Source organism: Lepidochelys kempii, chromosome 9 (genome assembly GCF_965140285.1).
Source record: "Lepidochelys kempii isolate rLepKem1 chromosome 9, rLepKem1.hap1, whole genome shotgun sequence".
Taxonomy (NCBI): domain Eukaryota; kingdom Metazoa; phylum Chordata; order Testudines; family Cheloniidae; genus Lepidochelys; species Lepidochelys kempii.
This window is the reverse complement of record NC_136388.1, coordinates 30,201,888-30,223,977: the sequence shown is the minus strand read 5'-3', so window position 1 is coordinate 30,223,977 and position 22,090 is coordinate 30,201,888. Positions and strand designations below refer to the sequence as shown.

The following is a 22,090-nucleotide window of genomic DNA, read 5'->3' as shown; positions in this document are numbered from 1 at the left end:
GTCTGCTGCAGTTTCCATGGTATGCATCCGATGAAGTGAGCTGTAGCTCACGAAAGCTTATGCTCAAATAAATTGGTTAGTCTCTAAGGTGCCACAAGTACTCCTTTTCTTTTTTCAAAACACAGAGAATCCCTCCAGGCAAAACCTTAAGTTACAAAAAAGACACAGACAGAAATAGTCATTCTATTCAGCACAGTTCTTTTCTCAGCCATTTAAAGAAATCATAATCTAACACATACCTAGCTAGATTACTTACTAAAAGTTCTAAGACTCCATTACTGTTCTATTCCCAGCAAAAGCAGCATATAGACAGACAGAGACCCTTTGTTTCTCTCCCTCCTCCCAGCTTTTGAAAGTATCTTGTCTCCTCATTGGTCATTTTGGTCACGTGCCAGCGAGGTTACCTTTAGTTTCTTAACCCTTTACAGGTGAGAGGATTTTTCCTCTGGCCAGGAGGGATTTTAAAGGGGTTTACCCTTCCCCTTATATTTATGGCACAAGATCCTGTTGGTATCATTTTTATTAGTGTACCATGATCTGCTAGGCCACTCCAATCCTTGACTCTAGGAGCCAGCCTTACCCTGCTCTGCCGCGAGAACCCCCACTCCTGGGTGTTCACACACAGCCTCTGGCATGTAAGCTGCTCCCAGCTACTTGCAAGCGAATGACACTCGCCAATATCTCCGGTCCCAGGAACAACCCTACGAACCTCCGTCTTTCAATGTCCAGTTATGCCCACTGGATGCTGCAAGATTATATAAATTCATCAATTTAACAAAGAAATCAATATGTACCAGGCTTGTTCTCCCAAGGGAGTCTCTGACACACTGCAAACCAAATGCACTGCTTCAGGTAGAATAAACAAACAGATTTATTAACTATAAAGGTAGATTTAAGTGATTACAAGTCAAAGCATAACAAATAAGATTTGGTCACATGAAATAAAAGCAAAACACATTCTAAGCTGATCTTAACACTTTAAATGTCCTTACAAACTTAGATGCTTCTCACCAGAGGTTGGCTCTTCAGCCAGGCTCTCCCCTTTGATCAGTGGTTCAGGCGCTTGGTGGTGGTGGTGTCTGTAGATGTAGGTGAAAGAGAGAGAGCATGGCAAAATGTCTCTCCCTTTTATCATGTCCTTTCTTTCCTCTTGGCTTTGCCCCCAGCCCCACCCTTCAGAGTCAGGTGAGCATTACCTCATCACAGTCCCAAACTGCCCAAAGGAAGGGGGTGACTCCCTGGAAGGTCTAACAGATTCTTTTGATGCTGCCTAAGCCAGTGTCCATTGTTCCTGTGAAGCTGGGCTGGGTTTGTCCTATCCATGCCCTTACGAGGTGTAAACTACCTCTCTGTTCTTGGAGAGTTTTTGCATGGGCTTGCTGTAAGCCATGAGGATACATTTTTCAGCCTCATAACTATATACATGAAATTATAACCTATAACATTACTATAACATTTCTATAATCACCATGCTCGGTGCATTATGAGCCTTCCGAAGACACCCAACATGACAAACTTTGCATTGGATACCACATAATCATTTTATAAAGATGAACATGGAGGTGTAGGGTGTTCCCCCAAGGTACAGAGCATCATGGGGGAGGGAGGGGAGGTTGTTTCCTTGGTTGTTTTTTGTTTTAAGTTTAAAGCCAAACAGAAATAGAAAAGTTGGGAATCATGAAAGGGTTATTTAAAAGGGACTAACACTGCTAAGGTAAAAAAAACTGAAGCGTAAAGGCTGTAAAAAGAAGTCAATTATATTGGGATGATAGCTGGCAGAGCTCAATAAAGATGTAATTCAGATTGAAATTGAAAACAATTAACTGGAGTTTGACTTTCATTTAACATAAAACAAATATTTATGAATATGATAAAATTGTAAAATTATTTGCTTTGGAGGTGCACTCAACTGGTGCTTCTCCACTTTATTTTATGGGAGCAAGTATCAACCCTTAGTTAAATAAAAAGGAACTAAATACCCTGTTAATTCAGAGAACCAGTGGAGGGAAAACAATACTGCATTCAGTAAACATTCTTTTCAATATTACAGATAATAGAAGTCACAATCAAGAGAAAAAAATGCTGCAGTTAACAGACGAATGTAACAAAAATGGATGAGCTACAGAAGAATATTATGAATAGTCCTACTAGTGAACATGCAATACAGGTATGATTCCAGAACTATCACACTGTAAAACCACCTCTCAGGGCTTGCCAAATAGCTAGTTAATTTTTAAAAAGATATTTAAAAGAAAATTTGCCACACCGATACTGGCACTAAATCAGAGATACATTAGGTTTTTTCCAGTTTGTTTTCCTCTCTCCCTCCTTCTCCTGAGATGAGCAAAATCATCATTTTTTCTAAAAGGAGGAGAAATCCAGCAGGATCTAAATCCTGTTGCCCACGTCTGTTACTACTGAATAATGAATAAGAACAATTGTACATAATACAAGCCAGGAACCTGGATCTTGCCTTTATATCCTCTGTGGATGGAGAGTTACATTTCAAGTACAGCTGGGGATGCTTTGATGTAGAGAAAATTCCCAGGTGATGTTGTCAGGGTTCCCTCCCCACTCTGATCTCTGGGGTACAGATGTGGGGACCTGCATGAAAGATCCCCTCAGCTTATTTCTACCAGCTTAGGTTAAAACTTCCCCAAGGCACAAATCCCTTCTTGTCCTTGGACGGTATTCGCTGCCACCACCAAGTGAGTTAGACAAAGATTCAAGGAAAAGAACTACTTGGAGTTTCTGTTCCCCAAAAATATTCCCCCCAAACTCCTTCACCCCCTTTCCTGGGGAGGCTTGAGAATAATATCCTCACCAATTGGTACAGGTGAGCACAGACCAAATCCCTGGGTTTTTAGGACACTAAAGCCAATCAGATTCTTAAAAAAATCAGAACTTTATTATAAAGAAAAAAAAGTAAAAGAAGCACCGCTGTAAAATCAGGATGGAAGGTAATTTTACTGGGCAATCAGATTCAAAACACAGAGGAGTCCCCTCTAGGCAAAACTTTAAAGTTACAAAAAAACAGGGATAAACCTCCCACTAAGCATAGGGATAATTCACAAGCTAAATCAAAAGATACTCTAACGCATTTCCCTGCTATTACTTACTATTCCTGTAATTTTAGATGTATCATTCAGAAGGAGCTGGATTACTTGCTTGGTCTCTCTCTTTGTCTCAGAAAGAGAACACACACAGAGCACAAAAACAAAGCTTTGCTCCCGCCCCCAGATTTGAAAGTATCTTCTTTCTCCATTGGTCCTTCTGGTCAGGTGCCAACTAGGTTAATTGAACTGATTAACCACTTACAGGTAAGGGGATTCTGTACCTCTGGCCAAGAGGGATTTTGTATTACTGCATACATAAAGGTTGTTACCCTTCCTTTTATATTTAGACAGATGTAAAGCTGGTGGTTCCTTCACTCCTGGGAAGAAATGAACTGAGATGGAAAGCAGTCCACTCAGGCAATCCTCACACAGCAGAATGATCCCAAGGGGAACACTCCATATGGAGTGATTTAGAACAGCCCTTAAGCTGCTAAAAATTATGAAGGGGAACATTTTGTCCTCCAGCTAACCCCAGAATTGAGAAAGCTTAAAGCCACATTTCCCCCAAACCTCTGTGGGTTGGCTGGACCCAAGTATCTGGTCCTATGATTTAAGCATCAGAATATATATTACCTTGGATAATATAGCAGTCATGCTTTGTTTTGGCACCATCAACAGCAATGCTGAAAGAGGTTATTACACATTTTTAATGTGACGATGTTTGAAGTGATGCTTGTGCAGCATCTTCACTCAAAGAGGAAAAGGGACTGGGGGAAGTTAGGTGTGGCTACCTGTTGGCTGTGTTAATCAGTAATGATTGCAGGGAATATTTTTATAAGTATATATTCTGGCTCTCATGCAGGAGTTAAAACAAATATACACTCATCAGATGTAAACATCTGCAAAACTACTTCAAACCTCTTCATCCTACTTCAAAATCCTTCTTGAAACTCTTATTTACCATGAAGCCTACAAAGAATGGCTAGGTTATGGATGTGCTGAGATCACAACCTATCATGCTGACAAGCGCATTCTCATGGTTTCCTTGTACTCCCACCTCAGTCTGTCTGCATCCTCTGTGCCTTGTCTTATATGTAGATTGTCAGCTCTTTGGGGTAGGGACTGTCTTTTTGTTTTCTGTTTGTATAGGACCCAGCACACTGGCATCCTGGTCCATGACTGAGACTCCAAGGCACAACGGTAATGCAAATAGTAAAAAATAATAATATGGGCATTATGCAGAGGAGTCCTATGGCTCATCGGCCTTTTGTTATTTCAGCGGAGTGATTGGCACATTTAAAAAAGGTTGAATAACTAAACAAAAGGAATGTATTTTGAGAAAAGTGAACAAGTAATTAGAATAGACTTGTCAACAATATCACACAGATGGAGGCACTCACACAAAAATGCCACCCTTAGCATGTAATAAGCATCTGGGACTGAGAAGCAAGTGTGTGCTTGTGAGAATAGGGGCTGGGAACTGACAAATGTATTCATTTGTTTACCCAGTTCAAATAAAAATGCTTATAAACCATAATCAAAAGGAGAAGACAAAACAGTTGAAAACTGATTATATAAAAATAGCGTCATGGGGTCTTATGTCTGTTTCTCCCTATTTCCATACTAATTTGCTGAGTTTACAAATAAATTAACCTACCAAGTCTTCTTAAATACCTCTGATAGCTAGTGCCTAGGCCAGTGGCCAGGAAGAGGAGTAATGATATTACCAGAGCAAAAAGAGAGGGAAATCATTAACTGTTCCGACTTTTTTCTTTTCTCTCTAAATATGTTTACCTAACTGCCTTGGTTCTACGATCAACTGTAATTACTGAGCAAGTGAAAGAGGATTCACTCTAAGGTACAAGCCGCCATACAGTTATGTTTCCATCATACTACAAAGAATCAAAAGTTCATAAAAAAAAAAGAGTTTAAAGGCCACTATATGATCCAGCTTTTAAAAGAGTTAAAAAGTGGCCTATCAATAACTGTAACAAATTTTAACCCAGAACACCAAAATCTCCCTCATGTTCTAGGTAAGTGGGACAAGTCTATTTTTAAAAAGGGTTTAGGTCTGCTTTAATCTTGCTTGGGTAAACTGTTAATTCTGAAAGACTACCAGCTGTATACAATGTCTTTAGGAATCACTTTTGCCAGTATCAGTTAACACATAGTTAAATTACAGTGAGGCACTCTACTTCTGTTGGGCAAATTTGCATCTGGATTGTGAGATGCGGATGAAGATAGTGGAAAAAACAGACCTTTCATTTACACCTCTGCTCTCATATAATATTTTCTTTTATATAGTTGAAATATATTATAAACATCAAAATATGAATGCTAATATCTATTTTATCATAATTAAACAAAATATAGGATTACAGTGTTTAATATACAATATATAGATATTACAGAGAGAACTGAATTTTTTATATATATATTTAAAAATAAAACATTGACAAAGTTAAAAAATCTGCCCTTGTTGTAGGATCAACTGTAGTTTTGTGCAAGTGACAGAGGATTACTCCCAGTCTTCCAGTACTATAAAAGATCTTCTACAAAGTGCTCACAAGAATAAAGAAATCATTTTTGCAGTTCATATTCTAGTCAGAGAAGATTCACAAACATTTCACATTATTTATACAGATCTAATCTATATTATATCAGAGGTATAGAATTGTATTTGCAATATCAAAACAATAAAATAGGGCAATAGAAACTAAGTTACAAAAGAAACTAGCAATAAGCAAAAGATCCATACATGTTCTATATATACTGGATTTTTTAAATATATTTTAGAAAAAGAGCACAAAGCCGTGTGAAACTTTTCTCTGTAAGCACGTTTTAAGCCCAACAATAGATTCTACTGCCACACTCCTGCTCGCTGGTTCTTATTCCCAGTTTGTTCAAAAAACATGAAATCCTAAACAGCAAAGAAAATGAACATAGAATTAGATAGTTCTAAGAGGCCAGGTATGTAGATCAGAGTCATCTTAATGCTTTTAGAGATTATTCTGAGAACTAAAACTTCATGGGGGTTTTAAATTCTATTTTGCAGAAAATACAAAATAATGCTCTCTTCCCCTTGGGTCATTTGATACAACCTTCAAAGTTTACTTTCCTAAGAACACATGCTGTGTCAGTGATAAAAGTACGAATAAGGATTTCTGAACAAACATTGTTGCTGTGTGCCAAATAAAAGTAGCCAAACATAAAAAAGTTTATTTTTAGTTTACCATTTAAAAAGTGAAAATTGACGATTTTTTTGTACTAAGAATAGGAAAAACGATCTGAGCTTACCTGAAAGTGTACTTTTTTTTAGGTAATATCCATATATCTGTTATTTACATACTCCAGCCTGCTTGCAGGTTGGGAACAGAGCCAGACCTGTCAGTCATTAGCGGAGTTGGGGGAGGTGGGGATGGGAATGCCCCACCTCTTAATTTCTTTCTTGTTGAGACAACTTTTACACAAGCATAATTCCATCTTTCTTTCCTAAATTACAGATGCTTTAATTATATTCTCCGTGTCGTGGTGGTGAGTTTCTCCTTGTAACAAGGTGTGTAGAGAGCCAGGCGGCCTAGTTGCTGGAGCGCCTGATGTCCGGCCCCTTATTTCCTTGGTTAAGGTACCTCAGTCTTTCAGGCAGTGGGGCTAGGAGGACCTGGGCACCCCCATTTCCACCGAGTCCCAGCCCAGGGCCCTGTGTGAGCGGACCACTGAACAGGGGGTTCTTTGAGGAGGGATTCTAAATCCACTGCTCTGGGCTACTTCCTACCAGAGTCCATTTAGTTTGGGGCATGGCCCCCTATAGTCCAATATGCTAGGGTGGCTTGCCACCCAGGTCACCCTCTTGCGGATCTTGGGTGGTGCCCTACTGCAGTTCCAAGCTCTTTCAAGAGGGGCAGCCATCAGTTTGGTACTGCCAAACTCCACAATGTCTCTGGGTTGCAGTCAGACAGATACTTCAGTCGCCATTACAGTTACTAAAGGCTCCTAGGTCTCCTCCGCTGTCTCTCTTGGCTGGGAGTCAGAACATGCTCCCTGTTGGCTGCCTTGGCCGGCAGGCTACTGCTCCTTCCTGTCTTTGCCAGTCAGCCCTGAACTACGCTAGACTCTCCCTTTTTACCCGCTCCAGGCCTGGCATTAGCTGCAGGTATAATAGGGTAGGGCTAGCAGGGCTCAAAGGTTCTCCTTAGCTCCTGCTGTGCTGGCAGGCAGTTTCTCTGCATTATCACACATTCCCCCATCCCCATAACCTCATCTGGAATCTGACCTCCCCAATCTGGTCTCCTCCACCTTGTGAAAAGAAGTCAGCATTCAGGTGTGCTCTGCTAGCCTGGTGTTGGATGTAGAAAGAAAAGGGCTGGAAGGAGAGGTACTAACGCATAATTCAGGGATATTATCCTTCATGGCCTGTAGTCATTGGAGAGGGGAATGGTCAGCGACTAGCATGATGTGAGCACCCCAAAGGTAGTAGCAGAGCTAGTTGATAGCCCGTTTTACTGCTAATGCTTCCTTTCCAATCATGGAGTAAGCCCTCTCTCTTGGGAACTGCTTCCAGCAGATATATAGGATGGGGTGCTCATCACCTTCCATTACTTGGGATAAAATGGTCCTTATGCCCACGTCTGAAGAATTGGTCTGCAGCAGGAACAACTTGGTGAAGTCGAGGCTGTAGAAGACGGGTTTTCAGCAAAGCTGGGCTTTCAGGGTTTGAGAAGCCTCCTCACAACCTTTGGTTCTTCTTTGGACTACCATTCTTGAGAAGATCGGTAAGAGGGGCCACAATGGTTGAGAACTCAGGAATAAAATCAGTGGTATCACCCAGTCCTAAAAGACGGCACACCTGTTTCCTCGAGGAAGGCATAGGGCATGTCTGGAGGGCTTGGATCTTATTGACCAAGGGTTGCACTTTCCCTTTTCCTAAAGTGTATGAAAGGTAGGTTATTTCATCCTTGCCCAGGTGACATTTCCTTCTTTACTACAATCCAAGAACGATCTAAAGCAAAAGGGAAGGAGGGTGGGTAGTGAAATACATATAGGGATCTCACATCATGAAGAACCTCTCTTTGTCTTTGAGTGTTGGTCCCTATGTGTACTCCACTGTGGGTGACAGACAAGCAGTACTCACGTAGGAGGAGGGTGCAAGGTTGCAGGTGGCAGAGCTGTCTGAATCCCCATCATCCCAAAAGATGTGTCAGTGGAGGAGTCCTGTACTAAAGCATATCACCTCACAAATGTGTGGTTGGAAATCCAAGTAGCTGCTCTGCAAATGGGACGCAGAGGTACTTCTAGAAGCAACAGCACCGATGTTGCTTGTGCTCTTGTAGAATAAGCCCACACCTCATGAGAAGGATGAATATTAGACAGCTTATAGCAGGGTAAGAAATAGACCAGGATCCATTTAAATATCCCCTGAGAAGACATAGCTTGACCTTGAACTCTTTCTGCTACAGCAATAAACAATCTGGGAGATATTCTGATTGGTTTTGTCTCTTGCAGGTAAAAGGACAAGGGCTGGTCTACACAGAGTTTACATCAGCATAACCACTTCTCTCAGAGGTGTAAAAAATTCACACCCTTAAGAGACACAGTTATACCAACCTAACCCCCGGCGTAGACAGCGCTAAGTCGATAGAAGAATTCTTCTGTCAATCTAGCCACTGCTTCTCGGGGAGGTGGATCAACTACAGCAATGGGTGAACCCCTCCTGTTGCTATAGTGAGTGTCTACGCTGAAGTGCTACATAGGCGCAGCTGCATCACTGTTGCATTTTAAGCCTAGACATACCCTAAGGCTCATCACGTATCGAGGGAATGAAGTCTCTTCTCTTCTTCAAAGGCATGTGGTTTGGGGGGAAAAAAGAACAACCACAGGTAAGCGAACTGACTAGTTCAGATGAAACTCTGAAACTACTCTGGGGGTGAACTTGGGATGTAAATGCAATGGGACTTTGTCTTTAGGGAATATAGTGTAAGGCAGATCTGCCATCAGTGCTCTGAGCTCAGCCACCCTCCTGGCTGAAGTGATGGCTACCACAAATGCAATCTTCTTCTATCCATGAGACATGGAACACATATCTAGTGGTTCAAAGGGATAGCGAGCACTGAAAGAACAAGATTTAAAGTCCATTGAGGAGTAAGTTTCCTTATTGGCAGAAAGACTCTGAGCAGACCCTTCCAAAAACTGGTAGTCAATGCAGGAGCAAAAATTAAGTAACCATGTGAAGGTGGGTGGTACACAGTGATTGCTGCCAGGTGGTTCGTAAAGAGTTGCTGGAAAGACCCACTGTTTTGAAGAGGGGGCGGCGGGGGGGAGTCCAAAATAAGGGGAATACCTGTAATCTCTGGGGATATATGTTTTTGTTGCTCCCACGAGAGAAATGCTTCCATTTGTCAGTGTAGCATTTTCTAGTGCAATCTTTTTTACTGGTAATAAGAATGCTTTGCATAGCTTCAGAACACAAATGCTGTATTATTTACACCTATCCAAAAACCAAGCCCTGAGATGGAGTGCTTGGGAGATGGGATGCTTGATGTTGCCTTTCCCCGGGTCAGGAGATTGGAAGAAGACTGAATGTTGATCAGCGACAGAGACAACATGCATCAGAGACTTGGGAACCAAAACAGTCTGGGTCACTGGAGGCTGATGATGATGACTTGTGCGTTGTCTTGACAAAATATTCCATAAGACCTGAGGTGGGAGTGGTAAGGGAGGGAAGGCATAGATGGTTTGACCATGGAAAGAGGAGATTGTTGCCCTGAGAGAAGATGACTATGGCTTCTCTGGAGCAGTATGTTGCAATTTGTTCATTTGAGAGGCAAACAGGTCCCTTGCAGGGGTTCCCCACAGAGCAAAAATACTGTCTACCATGGAGCCATGTAATTCTCATTTGTGATTCATAGCAAAGTGTCTGTTGAGGGAGTCCACCGGCGCATTCTGATCCCCTGGAAGGTAAGTTGCCAACAGGGTGATTTGATTGCTGTTGCGATATTTCCATAGGGTGACTGCTTCTGCACACAGGGGAAAGGATCTCACTTGTCCTTTCTTGTTGATGTAAAAATCAGTTGTCATATTGTCCGACATGATGAGGATATGGATATCTTGAATGAACGGGAAAAAGGCTTTGCAAGCTTCCTGGACTCTCACTTTCAGATTGCTGATGTGAATCCTGGTCTCTTGTGAAGTCCAAGTGCCCTGCGCTGCAAGCCCCCCAGCCTAAGAGATGCATCCATAATGATATCCCATCTAGTGAGGGGGAAAGGAATGGCACACTCATGCATACCTGCTGGGGATTCCTCCATCATAGCAGAGATGATGTAAAGAAATAAGAAGCGATGGATGGAAATGGACAGAACAGAGTCTGTCTGGGCAAAAATTACATTGGGGAAGAAAACTATTAGAGCCTCCCCGGGATAGTGCTTGGGGTGTGCTATAGACCGCTGGGATTTAATTTGGATATGGATAGAGTCCTTTTTAATGTTTTTAATAAAGTAAATACTAATGGAAAATGTGTGATCACGGGAGACTTTAACTTCCCAGATATAGACTGGAGGACGAGTGCTAATAATAATAATAGGTCTCAGATTTTCCTAGATGTGATAGCTGATGGATTCCTTCATCAAGTAGTTGCTGAACCGACTAGAGGGATGCCATTTTAGATTTGGTTTTGGTGAGTAGTGAGGACCTCATAGAAGAAATGGTTGTAGGGGATAATCTTGGCTCAAGTGATCATGAGCTAATTCAGTTCAAAGTGAACGGAAGGATTAACAAAAATAAATCTGCAACTAGGGTTTTTGATTTCAAAAGGGCTGACTTTCAAAAATTAAGGAAATTAGTTAGGGAAGTGGATTGGACTGAAGAATTTATGGATCTACAGGTAGAGGAGGCCTGGGATTATTTTAAATCAAAGCTGCAGAAGCTATCGGAAGCCTGCATCCCAAGAAAGGGGAAAAAATTCATAGGCAGGAGTTGTAGACCAAGCTGGATGAACAAGCATCTCAGAGAGGTGATTAAGAAAAAGCAGAAAGCATACAGGGAGTGGAAGATGGGAGGGATTAGCAAGGAAAGGTACCTTATTGAGGTCAGAACATGTAGGGATAAAGTGAGACAGGCTAAATGTCAAGTAGAGTTGGACTTTGCAAAGGGAATTAAAACCAATAGTAAAAGGTTCTATAGCCATATAAATAAGAAGAAAACAAAGAAAGAAGAAGTGGGAGCGCTAAACACTGAGGATGGAGTGGAGGTCAAGGATAATCTAGGCATGGTCCAATATCTAAACAAATACTTTGCCTCAGAATTTAATAAGACTAAAGAGGATCTTCGGGATAATGGTAGCATGACAAATGGGAATGAGGATATGGAGGAAGACATTACCATATCTGAGGTAGAAGAGAAACTCGAACAGCTTACTGGGACTAAATCGGGGGGCCCAGATAATCTTCATCCAAAAATATTAAAGGAATTGGCACATGAAATTGCAAGCCCATTAGCAAGAATTTGTAATGAATCTGTAAACTCAGGGGTTGTACTGTATGATTGGAGAATTGCTAACATAGTTCCTATTTTTAAGAAAGGGAAAAAAAGTGATCTGGGTAACTATAAGCCTGTTAGTTTGACATCTGTAGTACGCAAGGTCTTGGAAAAAATTTTGAAGGAGAAGGTAGTTAAGGACATTGAAGTCAATGGTAAATGGGACAAAATACAACATGGTTTTACAAAAGGTAGATTGTGCCAAACCAACCTGATCTCATTCTTTGAGAAAGTAATAGATTTTTTAGACAAAGGAAACGCAGTGGATCTAATTTACCTAGATTTCAGTAAGGTGTTTGATACCGTGCCACATGGGGAATTATTAGTTAAATTGGGTAAGATGGGGATCAATAGGAAAATTGAAAGGTGGATAAGGAATTGGTTAAAGGGGAGACTACAACAGGTCCTACTGAAAGGTGAACTGTCAGGCTGGAGGGAGGTTACCAGTGGAGCTCCTCAAAGATCAGTTTTGGGACCAATCTTATTTAATCTTTTTGTTACTGACCTCGGCACAAAAAGTGGGAGTGTGCTAATAAAGTTTGCGGATGATACAAAGCTGGGAGGTATTGCCAATTTAGAGAAGGACAGGGATATCCTACAGGAGGATCTGGATGACCTTGTAAACTGGAGTAATAGTAATAGGATGAAATTTAATAGTGAGAAGTGTAAGGTCATGCATTTAGGGATTAATAACAAGAATTTTAGTTATAAGCTGGGGATGCATCAATTAGAAGTAACGGAGGAGGAGAAGGACCTTGGAGTATTGGTTGATCATAGGATGACTATGAGCTGCCAATGTAATATGGACGTGAAAAAAGCTAATGCGGTCTTGGGATGCATCAGGAGAGGTATTTCCAGTAGGGATACGGAGGTTTTAGTACCGTTATACAAGGCACTGATGAGACCTCACCTGGAATACTGTGTGCAGTTCTGGTCTCCCATGTTTAAGAAGGACAAATTCAAACTGGAACAGGTAAAGAGAAGGGCTACTAGGATGATCCGAGGAATGGAAAACTTGTCTTATGAAAGGAGACTCAAGGAGCTTGGCTTGTTTAGCCTAACTAAAAGAAGGTTGAGGGGAGATATGATTGCTCTCTATAAAAATATCAGAGGGATAAATACCGGAGAGGGAGGGGAATTATTTAAGCTCAGTACCAATGTGGACACAAGAACAAATGGATATAAACTGGTCATTGGGAAGTTTAGACTTAAAATTAGACGAAGGTTTCTAACCATCAGAGGAGTGAAGTTTTGCAACAGCCTTCCAAGGGAAGCAGTGGGGACGAAAGATCTATCTGGCTTTAAGATTAAACTCAATAAGTTTATGGAGGAGATGGTATGATGGGATAACATGGTTTTGGTAATTAAATATTCATGGTAAATAGGCCCAATGGCCTGTGATGGGATATTAGATGAGGTGTGATCCGAGTTACCCAGGAAAGAATTTTCTGTAGTATCTGGCTGGTGAATCTTGCCCATATGCTCAGGGCTTAGCTGATCGCCATATTTGGGGTCGGGAAGGAATTTTCCTCCAGGGCAGATTGGAAGAGGCCCTGGAGGTTTTTCGCCTTCCTCTGTAGCATGGGGCACGGGTCACTTGCTGGAGGATTCGCTGCTCCTTGAAGTCTTTAAACCATGATTTGAGGACTTCAATAGCACAGACATAGGTGAGAGGTTTTTTGCAGGAGTGGTGGATGAAATTCTGCGGCCTGCGTTGTGCAGGAGGTCAGACTAGATTATCATAATGGTACCTTCTGACCTAAATATCTATGAAAAAAAAACCTTGGTGGACGCAGTTATATGGCATTCATGGACTGTTTGTTTGGTGAGTACAGTTTGAAGCCACGCTTGCAAGAGGGATTCTACTTCTTGTTTGAGAATCTCCTTATGAAAATGGCCCCTGAAAAGGGGTGGGGATGGAGTGTTTGGAGGAGGCAGGGAGGTAAATTCGATAGTATAGCCAGAATGGATAATGTTTAGTACCCCCACTTGCCTGTTGTTTTTGCAATCCAGATGTGGAAAGAGTCCTAGAAAAATTCCCGCAGAGTGTGGGGGAATCGGCAGGTGTTGGCATCACTGGTTTGCAGCTCTCGAACTCCCATCAAAAATATCATTTCAATGGAGGCTGGCATGGGACCGATGTTGTTGCCACAGAAGGTCTAGGGAGATGGGACTTCTGAACCTTTTGCTTTTTACACGTTAGTTCATAAGATTGTTGGTTGTAAAACTGTTGCGCTATTGGTCTAGGCTTGTATGACTGCCTGAGCAACTCTATGGCCTTAAAGTTGAGGCCAGGGAGGCTAGAAATAAGTTAACGGTGGGCCAACCATTTGTTTGTTCACATCTGGACTGTTCTTTCTTTTGTCACTCCACCATCAGCCGCAGGGGAAGCGGAAATGGCAGCTGTGGTAGGGTATTGTAACTCAGTGACAGTTGGGAATGACAGCTCAGCACTTTCCTAAACTTCTAGGTGTGGCTGAAAGCACTTCTCACATTCTTATGATATCGTCCCAATAAGTACAAGAAGAAAGATACAGCTATCATTTGTTTAGAGTAGCCACAGACCTCCTGAGCACAGTTTCACAGCACTGTTCCTCAAAGACTGTTAGGATTATTTAACATATATGTTTTATTACTTTGATCATTTTTAGTGTGTATAGAGGAATCTGCTCAGGTCTGCGGCTTGGTCTTTATTGGGTTTAATCTGCCATTCTGTACTCCTAAGGTAAGCAGGGGTACCAGATGTAGATTTTATTTATTTCCCCTTTGGAAGATTGTCCCTATGATTCTGCTTCAGAAGGAAGAGTGAAGTTGTGCTAAGAAAGATTTCAGATTGTCCCAAAAACATTTCAGATGATTAGGGCTCTCCCTACCATCAAAGGGAGACACTGTCAGCCTTCGAGCACTGGGGCACTTTCTCAGCCTCTCCGGAGGGAGTGAGATTTGAGAACAGATTTCCCAGAAGTCAGAAATTTCACACTTCTCTTCCGCAAAGCAATCAGAAGAGTCTGCATTTCTCTTGGAGGTGCCAGCTTAGGATATCCATTGGAAAATCTTCGGAGGCTTGTTACAGAGCTGGTAGCATGGGAAGTGGTCTAGGCTTGAAGTCCCCTTACCACAATCCAGCATCAGCAGCATCTATGTTGTGTACAAAGCCCTCCATCTGTGGTCCAAGGAGAGGTGGAGCGGGAGAAAGTGGCTGACCTCCACAGACAGGGGTGTGGCTGCTGGTGCAAGTTCTAGAGATCATCCCTTTTATTTGTCTTGGGCCTGTTGATTTGTCCAACCCCTGATACACTGAGTTCTAAAGCAGAAGGGAGGGGCAGCTGCAGCTCTAAACTACTACTCTGGGTATCCACAGGCCTGAGCGTTTTTGTACCTTTGTCAGCTTTTTCAATCTTGCCTCTCTCTTTAGCCTGGGGGATAGAAGCAGAGGGGTCTTCAGCCAGAGTGGGCAGCTGAGACCAGTGCCTTCATTATGTCCAGCATAACCAGGTTCCCTAATCCTTCCTGGCTCCTCTCCTGCCCAGGTAAGTTGCACTGTGATTCCACATATAATGGGGCTAAGGGGAAAATTCACTTCTGGCCACAGATGTGGCTAAACTTCCCAAAGAGAAACTTGATAAAGGAGGCACTGGGAGAGAAGAGACCGTGGGTTAAAGCACCAGACTGACTTTTTTCTTTTTCGCCTTTAAGATTCCTTGGTCTAGTTTTCTCTCTGGAGCCTGCAGGTGCACCAATCAATGTAGCATCTCAGAAGGGGAAGTGAAGCTGAGGGGGAAAATTCACCAAAAGATAGAACAGTCCTAGGACATAGCTTGGAATTAAACTGAATTGTTAAGCAGAAATTTGAAATAAAATGTTGTTGCCATTTTCTCCAGGAAGGAAATCTAGTTAATCTTGCCTGTCACTGAGGAGATAGAGAAAATTGGAGGAACTACAGGGACAGGACATCACAGCTGTCATTTTGCCCGCAAACTAAAGTGCCCACAATGAAGAAAAACAGCTTTTTTTATTGGAGGGGGGAAGGTCAGTGTCTGTGTTGGAGGGGAATTTAGTAGCTAAACAATAGCTGAGCAACAACTCTAAGAAGCATGTGGATGAGGTATTGGAGTGGGCACTTCCTTAACTTTCCCTCACTTCACAGAAATCTGAAACCTCGTTCTTTGACATGGCCTGGAATTTAAACATTGATTCCCATTCTTTAACTTCCACCAACCCTTTTTTTTTTTTTTGCCCACCCACAATCAGAGAAATCGACTAGCTACACACATGCAAAACATAAAAACCCAACAAAAAGACACAGCACACACACGCAAACAATTTATTTGTGCTTTATAATGCCTTGTGCATTTTGGGCCCATTCAGCAAAACACATAAGCATATGATTAATTCCATCCCTGTACCAATCATTTGATTAAGTTCCATTAAAATCAATGGGACTTAAAATACATGCTTGCGTGCTTTGCCAAATTGTTGTCTCTAAGCAGGGCTGTTTCCCGTATTTTTATCTGCATGACAAAGTCACACAAAACAACATAGCCAAGTAAGAAAAGGCTCTGGTTAATCAATAATGGTCTGATAAAGATTGCTGCTACAGAGCAAGGTGGATTGTTGACGTTTCCATCCCTGAGCTGATGCATATGCCTCTCTCCTTCCTTCTAGTTTTCTTCCCCATTTTCAGAAAACTCAAGCTTGACAGTAAACATCTAGCAGAAACCAGACGTGTCATGGTTACAGTAGTCTTCAAGGGAAGGGACAAGTTGCTCTGCTCTTTGTTTAGTAAATGTCAGCTAATTAATGGAATGGCTCCTACAGCAGCTTCAGAGAAGCCATGCAGTGATAACTGGTTCCTTATGGCATAGAAATGGTGTGAAACTTTACAAGAGCGGGCATATCAGCAATAAATAAGTGTATTCCTAAATGTAATTTTATACTTCCAATTGCACCAAATGTAATTCCATTATCTGAAATAATTCATTTGTCATGCCTCCTAGGAACCTGATCCTGCACCCTCAAAGTCACTGGGAGCTTTGTTGTTAACTTCAATAAGCCCAGGATCAAGTCATATCCCAGTACAATTTTAACATATAGATGAACAGAAATGAGCATATATTCATTGTTTAAAGTTAGTGGATTGGCAGACTTACAATGAGGAAGCAGGCACCAATCATGACAGCTTTCATCTTAACATCAAGATCCAGTGGAAACTGGATTCCAAAATTATCAGCATCTGTAAATGCCTCTCTCACAAATCCACTCCACTGCTTAGAAATTCTTCCGACTACAGAACTTTCATCCATCGACTTCACCTAGTTTGAAATAAAACAAAGAAAGTCTGCCACTCATAATTAAAAAGATTTTGTGTGATCATTTTAAATGCTCATTCAAAAACTTCAGGATATTCACATTTATATTGGTTGTTATATGTACTACAGCATGTGGTATTCAATATTGTGGTAATCTCAACTCTACATCAGTAAATCATGGGCGCAAATCCTAGGCTAGAACTTGGGCTCATATCAGTGCTAACTACACAGTACAGCACAGTAATGGAGAAGGTTGCAGGGCAGCACTGTTAGAAGTGCTGTAAATCAAGGTTCCTTCACCCAGTGACAGGTGTCTACGTGGATATTAAAAGATTACATGATAATTTTCCAAAGTAGGGGAGAAGACATATGTCAACATTATGTCTTTTGAAAACTGGTTTCAGTGTTCAAAGCCATGTAAAATGGCTATTCTGAAGAACATAGTGGCTACTAAGCCTGCTTAGAATGATCTTGCAAACCCTTGCTTATGATTACTATACATTGTTTTAGAATAAACTAGTATCTGGAATATGAAAATAGGATTCATTAACTCTTCATTAGTTTAAGAATTAATTAATTACAGAATTAAATAATGTACAATAAAATTACATGATCCACTTATGCTGATCCATTTTGATCATTTACATCAAGTACTGAACAATTAAGTCAGTGGCTCTAGAAAGTTGTCATTTAATTAATATACTTAAAAATACAGTACTAAGGGAAAATTATGTATTGAATCTATTCAAAAGTGTATACTGAATCTATTTTTACTACCTAAAGTAAGATAATGTAATGATATTTTCCACTGTTAATTCAATAAACATTAAAGAGATTTCAACACCACCACAGTAAAACAACTGCAATATATGCAAGGTACACTCTAATTGGCGCTAAAAGCTTCACTCCAACAGGAAGAAAGGGAAAAAAAAGGATGAAATATTATCTAAACATTCAATATCTCATGGTTTGGTAATCTGAAAGTTGATTTATCATGACAATGTTTGAAACCTGGGTTATTTACTAAGATAACTGTTTTCAAAGATTTTCATATGCAAACAGTTGGACTATCTAAACACCAAATGTTATTACTGAATGCATTACAACTTAGTTTTGTGGGAAATGGTCCATTAGTAACAATAAGACCAGTTTGAGATATTAAACTATTAGGAAAACCAACTAATTAAAAATAGAAGAGAGGAATACAAACACTTTAAACAATGTTACCTACCTCAAAATTAATATCCTCACAACAGCTGCATACAACGCATGGGCCAATGATTTTAAATACATCAATTTTTGCTTCATTTTGAATAGTAAATTTAGGCAGACAGGGATGCCAGTTTTGTTTTATGTAGCCAACTGGTGTACCTGGAGGGGCCTGAACTTCAAGCTTCAAAAGAAAAAAAAACCACAACACAGAAGTGGTATAAAAGTTAAGTATCTGCATAATTATTCCAATTTGTTTTAAATGCTTGTAAAATAATCTTCAGCATAGAGAAATACTGTAATGCAGAGAACGGGTTATATATCCTACAGGAACTGTAGTACTTTAAGATGTCAACACAGATTACATTCTTGGTGTGCATGCGCCCACATGCTCACAAAATCAAATTCTTTTGAATAGCAGTGTCCATTGTGGCAGATAGATTCCAAGTTGGCAAAATCGTAACACTGTTCCTATAAATTTTATGCTCTGTCTCAGAGTCAGTGTTGCTTTATCCTTGTTGATGATGAGTAAGGCTATAATTTAGCCAGAGGTATTTTTAGTAGAAGTCATGGGCTGCCTGAGCAACAGCCAGTGTGGCTGGCCCCAGGGACTGCCTGAGCAGCGGCTGGTATGACTGGCTGCAGGGCTGCCCCACTGGCTGGCTGCAGAGCTGCTCCAGCAGCAAAGCTGCTCCAGCAGCGGCCAGTATGGCTGTCTCCGGGACCACCTGAGCTGCTGTCTCTGGAGCCAGCTGCTTGGGTGGCCCTTGGGTCAGCAAAACTGGCTGCTGCGAAGTCATAAAGGTCACGGAAAGTCATGGAATCCGTGACGTTCACGACCTCCGTGACAAACACAGAGCCCTAATCATGAGGCAGAGGGAGGCAAAGTGGTTTAAGGTGTTCTGCCTAGAGTTTGACTTGTGGAGAAGAGCCTCGTGTCAGCCAAATTATCCAAATACACCAGGACTTCTTGTCTCCTTAAATATACTGTCACCACTACAGCGAGGACTTAGTAAAATCTTGTGGCTATGGACAAACCAAAGGATAGGACCCTGTACTGATAATAGGATGTTTCTATTATAAACACCATTAATTTTCTGTATGCCGGGAGTATTGAGATATGGAAGCAAGCATTGTGTAGATTGAAAGCCATGAACCAGTTCATGGGATCAAATACAGGAATGATGAAAGCTAGGATGACCACCCTGATCTTCTTTGGGATCAAGTAGTAATGGGAGTAGAAGCCCCGCTCTGAATTTGAGGAACCTCCTCTATCACTCCCAACTGTAGCAGGGAGTTTACTTCTTGTTGTAGAAGTATCCTGTGAGAAGGGTACCTGAAGAGCAGTGGGAAGGGAATTAGAACAGCCCCAAAACCTTCCTTATGGTCTCAAGGACCCGTCACAGGTGATCCCAGCCCAAGCTTATTTAAAATAATAAAGGTGGTTGTCAAACAGAAAAGTGGATTGATTCAGAGATGGTCCAGGTGGGCTCTTGACTGTCCTGTCAAAGCTACTTCCTTCACACTTGTCCCTGCTGTGGGGACAGCCAGAGTGAGGTTGATGAGCACCACTGGTGGAACTGTAGGCCTTTCCTCAGTGGTTCTGATGGACACAGTGGGAACTGTTGCTGGGATCTGTAGCAGAATGAGGACTGAGGCCTCAGTTTCTAATGCTGTTTGTGCCTGGGCTCTGTTTTTTTAATGAGTGCAAAGCCTTGTTGGTACCAGTGCTGAACATGTCTTTCCATTGAAATGGAAGATATTCAGTGGTCACTTGTACTTCTTGGGGAATGCTTGACATCTGCAGACAGGAGGAGTGTCTTATTGTGTGACCATGGACACCATAGTTCGTGCTACTGTGTCTTACATATCCAGTGCAGCCTGGCATGCTGTTCTCACAATGAGCCACCCTTCAGCCAAGGTAGATGTTAGTTTTTCCTGATATTTGTTGGGAAGCGTATCCATCAATTAACAGAATCAGTCCCAAAAAGAGAGAATTGTATTTAGAGAGGAGCACCTGTTAGTTCACAACTCTACTTTGTAAATTCACTGATAAATACACTTTGCATCTGCGGAGATCCAGTTTGTTTGGATCCTTTTCTCTCAGAGTTCCTCTGATCTGATCTTTAGACTGGGGTGGGCAAACCTTTTGGCTCGAGGGCCACATTGGAGTTGCAAAACTATATGGAGGGCTGGGTACGGAAGGCTGTGTTTCCCCAAACAGTCTGACCCCCACCCCCTATTCCCCCCTCCCACTTCCCACCCCCGACGACCCATCCAACCCCCCCTGCTCCTTGTCCCCTGACTGCCCCCTCCCGGGAGCCCCTATCCAACCTCCCTGCTCCTTGTCCCCTGACTGCCCCGCCCCCTGACAGGCCCCTCAGGAGTCCCACACCTATCCAGCCCCCTGTTCCTCATTCCCTGACTGCCCCCCCCAGAACCGCTGTCCCATCCAACCGTCCCATGCTCCCTGTCCCTTGACTGCCCCCTGGAACCCCCACTCCCCGCCCCCTTATCATGCCAAAGCCAGTCACGCTGCCGTGCTGCCCGGCCAGGAGCTCAGGGGCCAGGCAGGATGGTCCCGCAGTCCGGATGGGGCCCGCAGGCCATAGTTGCCCACCTCTGATTTAGACTGTTCTTGTGCAACTTGGATGATCAAAGATCCCAGAGTGGGATGTTGGAAAGAATAGCCTAAACCCCTTTGTTGTTATCTGATACTTTCTGTCCACTTGCTAGCAGGTGACAGTGAGCCAAATGATCTCAGCAGGCTCTAGAAACGATTTATCCTTTCATTAATGGGCAATTGCCCGACTCAGAGGGCTAAAGAATGCCTGAGAGCTTGTGCTGCTTCTCCTGAATGTTTTTGAGGAGTCTGTCAAGAGCACTGCCAGATGCCTCATCAGGTCCTGAAAGATCCTGAGCTCACCTATGGAGGGAATGGATGGAGAGGTTGATTGCTTCATCTGGAGGCAACGAAGATATGGCCAATAGTTGCTGGTGCTCTGAGGAGAGTTCCTCCCTGCTGAACTTTTCCTTTTCCTTTGCTACGGACAGTTGGGGAGTCTGTACTAGAGTTATTGTACATGCTGCCTCAGAGATGATTTGAAACTGTCTGGGCAGTTGGCTTTCTGCCATATGGGATGACTCCAAGGGGGCCAATATGTGCAAGGCTTAGATAGGACCATTTCCGCATGGCAAGGGAGATCTAAGTTTTCCCTAGTCCGTGGTATGAGTGTCCTTGTGGACTTTGTCTCACACCAATGTTGAAGCAGGAAAGGAACAGGATATGTAAGAGTGTGTCCCCAGAGCTCAGGTTGGCACAGCAGTTTACAGGAACACTTGAGAAAAGAGATTGACTGGTGGGAGGTGGCCTCTTAGCTGGCTTGCCTGGGTTGGATAACACACTGAAGTCTCCAAAAGATTCAACTTCAGTCTGCCCTCTTTGGATTTTTGCACGTACTTTGAAAAAGCCTTGCACTCCGAGCAATGCTTAGGCATACACCCCTCACCTAATCAAAGGAGGCATCTAGCATGACCATTAATGATGGACATTGCCAAGGCTCAGAAGGAACAGATCTTGACTCCTGGAGCTTTGCCTTCAACCAGGTTGGTCTTGTGTACAGAGGGAGAAGTGGGGAGCATTGGGTCCTAGATATGGAGGTTGGGAGGAAAACTATCAATGCCTTGTTTCCACCGGGGAAATTACACCCCCCCCCTTCAACAAAACAAAAAAAAAAAACAATGTTGAAGAGACTTGCAAACCACATAGTCCAGCCTGAAGGAACTGTGAAGCGGTTGAGACCACCTTGCCTCTCATACTCTAAGCCACAGTAATTGCAAGGGATCTCGCAACAGACACTGCTATTCAAAAGAATCTAATCGCATGCTCATGAGCACCAAGAGTGGAATCAGTGTGGAAAAAAATCACTTGAAGACTACAACTGTTTCTTAAATGATTCAAGGAGATTTGTCTGAACATTCTGT

General features: G+C 42.3%; 1 protein-coding gene across 3 annotated transcripts in view; it reads right to left on the bottom strand.

Annotated features, from left to right (window-relative positions):
- Nucleotides 1-847: 847 nt before the first annotated feature.
- LOC140917284 (phospholipid scramblase 1) overlaps nt 848-22,090 on the bottom strand; it is a 55,688-nt gene continuing 34,445 nt past the window's right edge. For 2 of the 3 annotated variants that reach the window (XM_073359740.1, XM_073359739.2), the window contains exons 7-9: nt 18,129-18,290; nt 16,739-16,900; nt 848-5,976 (exon numbers count right to left, since the gene is read on the bottom strand). In XM_073359740.1, coding sequence (XP_073215841.1) covers nt 5,917-5,976; nt 16,739-16,900; nt 18,129-18,290 — 384 coding nt within the window. In that variant the 3' untranslated portion in view covers nt 848-5,916. The remainder of the gene's footprint in view (nt 5,977-16,738; nt 16,901-18,128; nt 18,291-22,090) is intronic. The other variant, XM_073359741.1, reaches the window with a different exon arrangement.